General features: G+C 32.1%; 1 protein-coding gene across 8 annotated transcripts; it reads right to left on the bottom strand.

The window, feature by feature from the left end:
- Positions 1 to 4,470: 4,470 nt before the first annotated feature.
- On the bottom strand, positions 4,471 to 10,486 carry LOC110628414 (phosphatidylinositol/phosphatidylcholine transfer protein SFH9). Of its 8 annotated transcripts, none has more exons than XM_021775064.2 (16): positions 9,897 to 10,486; positions 9,570 to 9,598; positions 9,184 to 9,484; positions 8,478 to 8,577; positions 7,948 to 8,214; positions 7,774 to 7,851; positions 7,583 to 7,684; positions 7,451 to 7,500; positions 7,232 to 7,331; positions 6,975 to 7,064; positions 6,798 to 6,890; positions 6,388 to 6,466; positions 5,783 to 6,180; positions 5,573 to 5,647; positions 4,830 to 5,005; positions 4,471 to 4,743 (listed from the first exon to the last, which is right to left on the bottom strand). In XM_021775064.2, exons 2-15 carry the CDS (start codon positions 9,574 to 9,576, stop codon positions 4,952 to 4,954), a joined length of 1,794 nt encoding a protein of 597 aa, XP_021630756.1. In that variant the 5' UTR covers positions 9,577 to 9,598; positions 9,897 to 10,486; the 3' UTR covers positions 4,471 to 4,743; positions 4,830 to 4,951. The 8 variants fall into 8 exon arrangements, with proteins under 8 accessions (XP_021630756.1, XP_021630754.1, XP_021630753.1 ...); XM_021775062.2 differs by having other exon boundaries at positions 9,570 to 9,616; positions 10,151 to 10,486; XM_021775061.2 differs by having other exon boundaries at positions 9,570 to 9,616; positions 9,897 to 10,485.
- Positions 10,487 to 11,689: the final 1,203 nt, after the last annotated feature.

Below are 11,689 nucleotides of genomic sequence, written 5' to 3'. Positions count from 1 at the left end.
GGATTGTTTCTTGGCGGTGACTGTGATGGTGATTCTGGTGGCAGTGGTGGAGAAGGAGATGGGAAAGTGTGGACCCTGTGGAAGTGAGGATTAGGTTTTGCAGAATGAGGTGGTGGAGAAGGATTAGCTTTTTGTAATTTGGGCTGAGTGGTGCCGGTAGTGACGGCTGCGGCGGAGGTGGCGGTGGTTTTTTGAAGTGTTGCCAGCTAAGCTTGGTTTCTTGTGGGAGGTTAAGTGGACCCGGAGCTACCCGAGATGTAATATTCCGGTTGGACTTTCCCAATGGGTTAGCATTTTGATTTGGATCAAGAAAAAGTCCAGATCGATTGGCTAAGGCTTCCATGTAAGCAGTTTTTTAAATTTTTAAAATGCACTTACTTTTTCTTTAAAAAAAAATAATTTTTATATAAAATATTATCATTAACATATTAATTTTCAATAATTAAGTAAAAAAATTAAAAACTTTGAATCTATTTAAAATAACAGAGCAAAGGAGAATGATTTGAAAAACTATTGTCTAAATTTATTTTAAAAAAGAAGATTAAATATATAAAAATTTACAAAAATGAAATATTTATAATTTATGAGAGAAAAATATTGAAATATATAAATCACGTCATATAATAAAATTTTAAAATTTTATGTTTAATATTAAAAACTTGAGTTAATAATGAAAAAATTCTATTTTTATTATATATTATTTATGTTAGTTAATCGAAATGGGTTTTTTTGTTAAAAAAATGAAAGTACAAAGTAATGATTAAGATGATTAAAATATTAATAATTCATATTCATATTATTATTATTAACAATTTAAAAATAAATTAATGAAAGTGGAATTCGGTGTTTAAAATTTTTATTAATTATTAATATATTATATTAAATAATTTTAATATTTTTTTATCACTCATTAAAATTTTAACAATATAATATACACTCATAAACTTAGTTAGGTGATAAACACGTTTAAATAAATTTAAAAAATATCATATTTCATTTTAAAAAAATATAAAAGAAATATAATAAAAATTTCGATCCAACTAATCGATTCAAAATGTCAAAATTTATAATTAATTGCTAATGAAAAATTATATAGTATTTTCTTTTTGTAATACTTGATAAATTATAATTAAATGCTCATAAAGCATTATCCATCGCAACATAATCTAGAACTAAAGGAAACAGGACTTCCAAGTGACACATTTTCTATATCTTCATCTTTTAAACAGATCTCCATAACAAGAGAGATATCTACATATAGCTCTACTTTTATAATTTCTAACTAAAAATGCAGTGAAGTTAAAATCAGTTTTGCTATTATGGTGTGCACAACCTTAAGTATATAAGAGGCTGTTCAACAAAGTACAAGCAAACCAACCGATTTAGCTAAACTATATGTTAATTTAGCACAGATAAAAGAATAGATTAAATTGTCATGATAATTATGACCCTTAAGCTTACCCTTTGATTTACTGATAAATTAAGTTATACATTTATACTTAAATATGTGCAATATTTCCATAGGATGAATTATTCATTACACTTAAGGCTAGACAAATTTATAACTTTGGAAAGCATACTGAAAAACATGCAACAAAAAATCTAATTATGGTGAGGGGTAAAAAATGTTCTTCATAAGTAAAACTTTCAATCATTTCTGAAGAATAGATCACAATCCTTACTGGTCAGACCACAAGTGCACGAGTATCTAGTTGCATTCCTCTGGAACCAATGGATTTCACCTACACTCATAACTTTTTTAGGTGTTCAAGTAACAACTGCCTAAATTTGAGATATCCATAGTTCAGAAGAACAACAGGAGAAAAGTATAGTAGCAGACAATGCCAAACTTAAAGACCCAATTGGCATTTATGAAACAACCACCCTCCATAATTACCTCCCCTCAATCTCCCATCTCCACTAAAATTTTCTCTCCATTGTTGTCCTACAGCTCTTCTTTCTTGACCAATAATGCCTAGAAATATTGTAAAATTGCTGTGTTTCATCTTAGCAAGCTATCTATTAGTTTAACTAATCAAATTTATACTTAAAATACTTACGTGAGACAAAAAATGATTGAATTCAATTTAATTTATTGTCTTATACTCTCATTTCAAGAGATCAAGCTAAATGAAGGGAATGGAAATGAAAAATCTGCTGTTAAAGCAGAGGAAGAGCAGAAGGATGGAGATGAGAAACAAGCCAAGAACAACAACTCAAAGCCTCCTGAACCTCCTAAAGACTACATTCATGTCAGAGCAAAAACTAATGGAGTGGCAAAAACTAATATTTTGGAAACCTAATTATTTTATTTTGTTATTTTGGTATTTTTTATGTTTTTATTTTTATTTTTAAAATGAGATTAAAAGAGTTTGAACACTGATAAAGATTTTATGCACAACAAGCAAGCATTTGACTACTGAATTAGTGATACAATGCGATTGGACTGATTCGATGAAAAAATAGTTTATAATTTATTAAGTAGATTTTTTTATGATATTACTTTAAATAAATAATGGAACATGTTTGTATTGCTTATAAATAAAATTCTATTGGGCAAAAATGTTTATAAAAAAATAAAAGGTGAAGGGTTCGGAGTATAGAGTCCAGAGACCAAAGACCTATCCAAAAGTGCGAAATGAATGGTGTTTAGCAAAGATGAAGAGAAGCCAAGCAAAGCGCGAGAAACCCCTGAGAATCTTGAACAACTCCATGAGTAGAGCGTGCGGAATCTAAGGGTGGATGCCTTTTGTTCCATGATTAAGTTTGAATCTTCCAAATATTATCTCTTGTTACACCTTTTTTGTCTTTTAGCTCTTAGTTTGATGGTTTTTATTTTGAAGTTGTATATCAGGAATATGTAATAAAACTGCTATTGATATAATTACTAAACTTTACTTGAGGAATATTTGCTTTCTATGGACTTATCTTTTAAAATGAACTTCGATTATTGTGTTTTGAGCTATCCCATCTATTATTTGGAGGTTAAAAAAAATAATCTCTCTCTCTATTTGTTTTAAATAGAGAAAACTTTATCAAATTTCTTTTTCTTTTTTTTTTTTTTATAGCAAATATCTATTAGTACGTCGGTTTATGTGGTTCCTCCGCCCCTTTCATGTAGGGGTGGTTTTTTTTTTTTCCTTTACTTGAAGCATGAGTTTTCCCTCAACTCCTCCGGGTGCTGCAATAGTGAGAATTGGTAAATCCTACCATATTTAGGTGTCTTGATCCGGATAGAGGGATTATTTTAGAGATTAGTATGTCTTAGAGTTGTATATTAGGTATACATGTTTTCAAGGCAATCCTCAAAATTCAACTGAAGTGAAGAGTTTTATGTCCATCACACTTTACTTTATTGTTGTAAGTTCTATTAGCCTGGCACTTCAAGAGTTGCGAGGATGGCCTCGTCAATTTCTAGCTCATTCAGGCAACTTTTGAGTGCTCGGAGTCCTTCAAGGTTTGGCTTCCTTCGTGTGTTTGCCTTGAGATTCCTTGTATCTACTGTTTTGAATTCGATTCTAGAAATGGGGAACCTCTTAGGGCTTCAGTTCATTGTTCTATTTGTATAAGGAGGTCTTCCTGGATCTGTGCTTTTTAGAGCGTCCGAAATTTCTTCACCGGCAACTGAGAGATTGGTGGTCCCATGCCGCTGCTTCATTATTCTGCCTCCTTAGCCAAAAATCTTCAAGTCATGGTGTTATAATTCTAATTTTAATGAATTTTACCTTTTGAAAAAGAAAATAATTATTGATAATCGCGTCAATGATAGTTTAAGTTTGAAATTTCAGACCACTTTAAATAATAATATTTTATTCGATTAGCAAAAAAAATTTTAAATTTCAAAGAGAGATGACCTTTTTTTTTTTAAACCGGAAATAGAGATGACTTTTTAACGAGTGTTTTTTAGGTTCAGTTAAATTTCAAATAACATACTATTGTTATTTCAGATCCTTTTGAAAGTGTGAATATATTGAATCTGTATTCATATTTTTAAGCTTTCCAAACAAGTATTTATCCAAATCCAAATTCATTTATTCAAATTCATGAATTCATAAATAACACTAGATTTTATAAAATTACAAAATGTTTGGTTATATCAAATGTAAAGCATCAAATACTAATTAGAACTATGATAAGTTAATATGGGGTAAAGGGGAGACCTAAAGCGATTGGAGCGAAGGGCAATTAGAGGAATTGTAAATTTTAAATATTGATGTGGAATTAGTGTCTAACATAATTAAATGGTGAAAAAAGAATCTATATGATCTAACTCAATTAATTTGAAATTAAGAATTTATTATTGTCTTTTTTTTTTTTCAAAAGAGACTTTATTATTGTCATCATATGTATTTTTTCTTTTGGGAGTAGGAATGATGTAATATATAATGTAGCATAGGGAGACATCCTTGGGAACAGTAAATCATTACATGACAAACTGCTATCCATGTCAATAGCTAATGCACAAATTAATGCTGAAACAGTGAATAGTGCATTAAAATCGCCTCAACTCATAAAATTTTCTAGTAAAGCTCTCTTCTGAAATGAGAATTTAGTTTTGAATATCAATGTGGTTACCATTTTCAGACTGAGAAACAAAAAATAAGGAGAACAAAAGATGTTTGCTATGTACAGACACATGAGGAATACCATACAGGTGTGTCATGCTCACCGCCATGCCGTCCGAAATATCTTAAAATCCATGGCCAGGTGAAGAGTGAGATATTATCTGTGCAGGGTAAGGACCTGAGGGAAAAAGAAAAAGAAACGAGTTCACGCTTCTGAAGTTGAAAAAGATAGATGTATGATCCAGAATCAAACGAAAGTGATACCTAGAATGGCTAATTCCTTTGAATTTACTGAGCTACTTTGTATCTGGTTATGAGTGAAGCTCAAGAATCACAGGGGCATTCTGCAATAACATCAACAAACTTGTTTTTGAAAGAAATACATCTCATCTATCTGGGGAAAAGGTTCTGCAATTTCTTGGCCAACATGAGTTCACTCCCTGCAATTGGGCAAAGTCGTGAAATAATCAGCATTCACATATTGTCTTATCTAGTAACCTATCTTATAACAAATGCATTTTCTCATCTAGGAAACCCGTGATATGAAATTCTGGATTCTGGAAACTTATCCAGCGTGACAAAAGGATAATGAGGCTAAGCCAGTGTATACAAATTCTCAGGTCTTTTACTTTTTCAATAATTCCCATGTTTCTGTCAAAGGGGTTTTCCTTTCTTGAAATTTGACACGGATGGTGTAATTTTAGAAAATCAGCAGCCAGGAATCAAATGCTACAACATTTGAAACATATGTTTCTCACTTATTTTTATTTTTGGGAGTTGGGGGGCCAAGATTATAAAATGATGCATATATGACTCTACTACAACTATGTGCAGGCTTTTATTGCTGTAGCACATGCTTACTTTCCCATGCACCCAAAAACCTGAAAAATTAAGTTCCCTGGCTCTATCTACCCATGTTTTTCTTTTTTTTTTTTTTTAATAAAGAATGCTAACTTTCCATCTCGTGTTGAACGAACAGCCGCCTGTAATGAATTTTGGGAACTTACTGCTAAGGCACTCTCTTTTAGATTTTCAAATGACTCGGCAAGCTCCACCTGTTTTGATGCAGTTGCAAGCAGAGCCTGCAAAAGTAAAGTTTAGTTTTGACAGCCAATATTTAACTATCTAGACAAAAGCAATGATTCTGCTCGTGCCATAAATTTCAGAATAATCCCATGTTTTGAGGAAAAATGAAGATATTAGATCAGATGTCTTACTCTCTTCGTCTTCTGTAGATCATGTTCTATAGATTTAATACGACTCAATGATTCAAGAAGCATGTCCTCTTTCTCGGGAGGAATTTTGGCACGTTTGTTAACCAGCTCATTTACCATTGTCTCTATATGTTGCAACCTCTGCCAGCATGGCTGGAGTGTGTCCTCTTTTATTTCCTGTGAGATCTGCTGCCCTTGAGAATTTGACTCTGCCAATGGTGGATTATGTCGGTCAGGTAATTGTCTATCTGCATGTCGTGCTGCAAAAAGTCTCCCCACCACTGGTACAAGAAGATATGCCCATGCTAACAATTTGAGCATGAATTGAATTACAAAAGTTGTTAGATGGGGAATGAACTTCTTCTGCACCATTGTTGTACTGACACCATTGGTTGAATCATCTGTGGGAGGAGATCATATCATGAATATCAAAATGCTTGCTCAAAGAAGGAATATGTAAAAAAAGGTAAAAGAATCACAAAAGAGCTTATAAATGTTTGAAAAGGTAAAAGAAATGACAGAGATTATCATGATTTTATCTTTTTAATGTGGACCAACAAAATCTTTTAGGGAAGTTTAATCAAAAGGAAATTCGTCAGTTCACCTACTTATAGAACTAGAGTCTTCAACTCTTGCTGGAATGTGTTCGATCAGGCTGCAGGTAGAAGCAGGATCACCCCTCGTTCCCTAGTATAATATAGAAGCACAGCAAAGTGTTCAACAATTATATGCTAAAATGATTGCTTAATATAGTGGACAGAAAAATGGTACTCAAGATACCAACACGTCCAAAGGTGTTGTCACATCATTTAACTGTAAGTTAAACCATAATTTTCAAACAAATTCAGACTGAAATCAAATAAATTAAACCGATCCAAATAAAAAGAAAATGAAACAGTACCAATCAACACGTAAATAGCATCATTGCCCATTTATGGATGAAGTTATTGATCCAAAAGTCCCATCACAATTAGCATTAAGAATTTGAGAAACCCAAAATCAACATCTAGAAACTTACTTCCTCAGAAAGTGGCATTTGTTGGATGAAGCCTGATGTACCTGGCTTTATATCTAAGCCTGAATTATCAGAAGATGTTTCACTTCTGGAAACCTGCATAAAGAAGCATCATATACCTATATATATGCAGAAGATAACAAATGATAATTGAAGTAAGAGAATTGTTCTGCAGCTCACCTTAGAGGAAAAAGGCATGATTTCAAAATCATCTTCATCAGAAAAACTCTTCATTTTCCTCAAGCACATTGCTTCTCCAGCATGTACCAGCTGTAAGTAAAGTGCATTACTTGAGTTTGCATTCACGACAATAATAAAATATTAATGCAAAATTGAAAGTGCACCATTTTAAAAACATCAATATTTATTAAAGAGCAGTGCTGCCAATTGAATAGGTTCAATTTATGCTTGACAGTTGACACAGGTAAGGATCATACTTTCATTATTTCTGGATCATTCCAGGGCCCCTTGTCAGACCTAAGACAACCGCCTTCATTTGCGCATGAACAAGATCCACCAAGGAATTCTGGCAATTGGCTGCTTTGCAAGAAAATGCCCAAGGAAGTTGTAGCATTAGTTAGAAAACATTCCACCTGTAATTAAATATTTGATATTGGCATATTGCACCAACATGCCAAAAGAAAAAAAATACAAACCTTGAGTCAATAACTTCTAACAACTTATTTTGGAACTTATTGCCTAAAACCTGTGGCACCAGATAAGAATGATTTAGTATTAGTTCAGATAATTTTGTATAGCAAAAGAAATGAATTAAAAAGGCCTCGTACATTTATTTTTGCAGTAGTCTTTGGATCAAGAAAACTTTTTGCTGTGTTCCATAGCAGTTTGAATCCACTACCAGCATTTACAATGAACATCTGATGCAATGTCTGTTAAGAAAGAGGTAAGTGATCATCAACTATATACACCAGTAACTCAGGCAATCCTTCAATTTAGTTTCACTTTAATAATTAACCACCTCAGGATAGTTGTCACCATCAATCTTCTGCATACGCATAACTAGATCATGTGCAACCTTTCCAAAACTCATCCAATTCTGCAGAACCAGTAAAAAGTCAAGGAACAACAGCTAAGAAGGGATCCATTAATATGTGGAATTGCAATAAGTACTATTGCAGACTCTGAAAATTACCAGACCATGCACATCCAATATTGTTACAGTGGAATCTATATGCCTCTTGGCTGCAATAGAACATGCAAAAAATTTCTCAGCAAAAGTCTTCTCAAATCCCTGAACATGATATTTTAGAAACCGATCCACTGTGGTGACACTCATTAGCTTGCTAGGTTCAATTTTGCCAAGTCTTTCTATATAAACAGGTCGACCCTCTTTGTCTACACCATGGTAACCATGAGGGTAATATTGCTGAACCTCTTCATATTCATCATATATAAAATCCTAACCAAGCAACAGCATGTAACACCATCAGTTAGTTGTTAGTAAAATAAAAGGGGGGTACTGCAGTACAAAACTTTCTGAAGCAACTACAAGTTTTAATTCCACCAAGAAAGCAAGCACCTTATGCCTAAGGTCATCCTTCATCTCAGGTAAGACTTGATCTCATGCATCAGACATTTTTCTCTGACCATTTTAATTTTTTTTTTCCATGACAAATATACTCGTCAAAAGGAAGAAAATGATACTGCAACAATAAATTTTACCTGTATGATAGAATCTATTCCCTGCTCTCTCCTCCAGTTGAGCATTTGTGACCACATCAACAGTGTTTTCTCGAGGTCAAATTTTCGAGCCTTTAGAAACCTGCAATAAAGGAAATTCAATTCTGCAATTTAGTAGAATTGTAGTTTTCTGGAGAAAAAGATGTACATAGAAATAGTTGTAACAGAATTGTCCTACGGTTTTGAAATTGCTTGAGACAATAAAAGCTTCTTGAATAATGGCAGGAACGAGAAGGAGCTAGTTCTTGGATTTTGATACCATATACCAAAGCATGTGGCAGCATCCAAATATATACATGATGCACATTATATGACAACCTTGGTAGATCCGCAATTTTACCAGATTTAATTAGTTAAATGTTCGTGCAGTAAGAGCCCTAAGCTAAGTTGACAAATCTCCAACACAACTGGATTATTGGCAATCTTAGTAAATTCTCCAAAGTCTTCTCTAATTAATCAAGCAGACTATATTTCAACTCATGCACCAACACCATCCTCTGGATTAACAAGTCATAACTGTGAAAACCATAGTTCATAGTTCCAAACTGATCACTTCCGAAGTCAGCAAAGTTTCAATGCCATCCTTCACACATTGTTGCTTCCAGGGAACAACAATCTGACTAGCTTATCAGAAAACATCTAATACGAAATTGCATATCAAATGCTATCACAGAAACGGTTGAATTACCTCAATAAAGTGTGATAATCGTCGTGCTGAGACGGAAGCAAATCTTTTTCAATCAATGCCTGGCGAAACACATTTACAGCCGCTTCCTCCTCTGCGTCCCGAACATCATTGACTGAAATCGCCGCGTAGCGGCAATCCGCCACCCGCTTGCCGCGCTTCCTGAGGCTATGAGTGAGCCTCGTAGATGCACTCATTGCCTTTTTCTTCAGAGACCTGCATCTAGTTCTTCGTTTCCCTTCCTCAGAATTCTCCAGATCCGCACTTTTAGCCCTCTCATTCTCCTGAATCGAAATCGCTTCCCCTACAACCATATCAAACACTTTACACAGACGTGCAAATTACATTCTCCTCATCTCAAGCTTTGCTAGCTTACGCATAAACTTTACCTTGCATTCTCGTTTAAAGTTCAATATATCTGCAATTCAAGTCAAATCTGGATCAAAGAAGGAAACAAAATCTCAGAGATTTATAAAACAGAAGTCATAAATACAAAAACAGATCTCGCCGATCTGCTAGATTCTCCATTCAAACCGATTGCTCCAAACACGACGAAATTCACCATAAACAAATCGACAAAAACATAAGAGACATGAATTGGCATAACAAATCAGATCCAGCAACAGCAGACTATACATAATTGGGAAAAATCAAGACCAAAAAACAGCATTCTTCGATGGCGCTATTAACAACTCCTCCTTCAATCGAATCAATACCTTCTCAAGGAAAAAATCGCATTCACGACGATTTACGATTCTCAAATTCTGTTTCTATACATATTTATATACAAAAACGCATGTTCATCATCTGTCTCTCTCTCTAATAGCTTTGAGATTACGGAGGTTTGTCTATTTTTTTTTTCTTTGCCTTTTGATGCTTCTTGCTTTTTCTATGTCTAGATTTCGGGTGTGAAATATAACTCTCTTGTTTATTTCTCTCTCTAGAATGGAATAGAATATCTGTAACTAACAGCTACGGGAGCTGAGGGACGCAGCTGCAGCTGTAGCTTTCGGGTAACGAGAACGAGGGGCACGTCATTATCAGCGCTTGAAGAAGAGCGTTTTTATTAGGAGGTGAGGCAGAGAGAAGTCGCGTGGAACGGCAGCTTGGCCGCTTCCGTTAATTTTTCTTTTTTAACCCAAAGCCGGCTCTTTTTGTATGGCGCACTTCCGGGCTTTTTCCGCAATATCGCCGTCGTTTGATTCCTTTTACTCTTCCGAGCCAGTGGAGGTTGTTTCCTCCAAGTGCCGTTTGCTAACGGAGCACGGAGGTTTTTAGGTGCTCGCGTTTACGTTTCGCGTGAGCAATAAACGAGCTCGACTTAGGAAAACAAAGAAATAATTATTAATTACTATTTACTTTGTAGTATACAAATATTTATTATTAACCTTCTAATTTTAAAAAATATATTAAATTGTTTTTAAAATTTTAAAAAATATATTAATTAATTTTTTATTAATTTTAACTATTAAATATTTTATTATATAATTTTTATAATATAAATTTTCAATTTTATAAATTATAAAATAATTATAATTTTTAAATATTTAATTATTAAATTAATAAATCAATTAATAAATTTTTTATAATAAAAAAATAAAATAATAGTTTTTTTTTTAAAATAATACATATAAAAGTGAAAAAAGAGCATGGTGATTTCTAAATATACTCTTATATATTTAATAATTTTATATTTTTAGCCAATATATTTAATAATACATATAAAAGTATGATCCGCTACAGTGTCTTTATTCACTATTATAATAAGATAATAATTATTGTTATATTGATATTTTTTTCATAAAAATGTTTAAACTAAAAAAAGAAAGAAAAATCATCGTTATCCTGTTGAATAAAATAAATGTTAAATTTTATTGTATCAACAAATAAATATTTATTTTGATTGATTTAAATTAATTTTTTTTAATAAAAACATCTTTATTCAATAAAATATTCATGCCGCAAATATAATAAATTAGTACAAAAAATAAGTTATACAAAATTCAATCCTACAGTAAAAATCAATTCAAATAAAATTTTACTATAATATCCATTCAAATATTATAATATCATAATATCATAATATATACATATAAGAAACTTGCTATAAATATAAATTAATTTGCAATATAAATACTATTGTTATCTTGATTTTCTATGATAAGGAAATTTAAATGATACTGAATAGTATTATATAAAATTTATAAATTTATTTCACATATAATAACTAATAATTTAAAAACAGAAGTCAGTTTAATACTTTCTAATAATTTAAAAATATAAGTAAATTTGATACTTTCTAATATCGTAACTTCTACGAACACTAAATTCATCTAACTATACTAATGCTATTTGTAAATATCACTCTAAAGAACAATTGATCTTTCCATAGTAAATTTGAAGAATCTTTGTAATATCATATGTATAATATTTTAATTATAATAATAAAATTAACTAAAGTAATATATCTTTAATTTGATTTTGTGATAATTTTTTAATTAACTTTAAT

This window comes from Manihot esculenta, chromosome 12, assembly GCF_001659605.2.
Source record: "Manihot esculenta cultivar AM560-2 chromosome 12, M.esculenta_v8, whole genome shotgun sequence".
Lineage (NCBI taxonomy): Eukaryota > Viridiplantae > Streptophyta > Magnoliopsida > Malpighiales > Euphorbiaceae > Manihot > Manihot esculenta.
Note: the sequence above shows the minus strand (reverse complement) of the source record. Positions and strands in the feature narration are given on the sequence as shown.

Coding starts and splice junctions, on each gene's coding strand:
- LOC110628414 (XM_021775057.2), bottom strand. CDS start 9,494: ATGGTTGTAGGGGAAGCGATTTCGATTCAGGAGAATGAGAGGGCTAAA. Junction 7,332..7,450: donor TTAGAAGTTATTGACTCAAG/GTTTGTATTTTT, acceptor CTTGCAAAGCAG/CCAATTGCCAGAATTCCTTG. Junction 6,181..6,387: donor TGAAGACTCTAGTTCTATAA/GTAGGTGAACTG, acceptor CTCCTCCCACAG/ATGATTCAACCAATGGTGTC.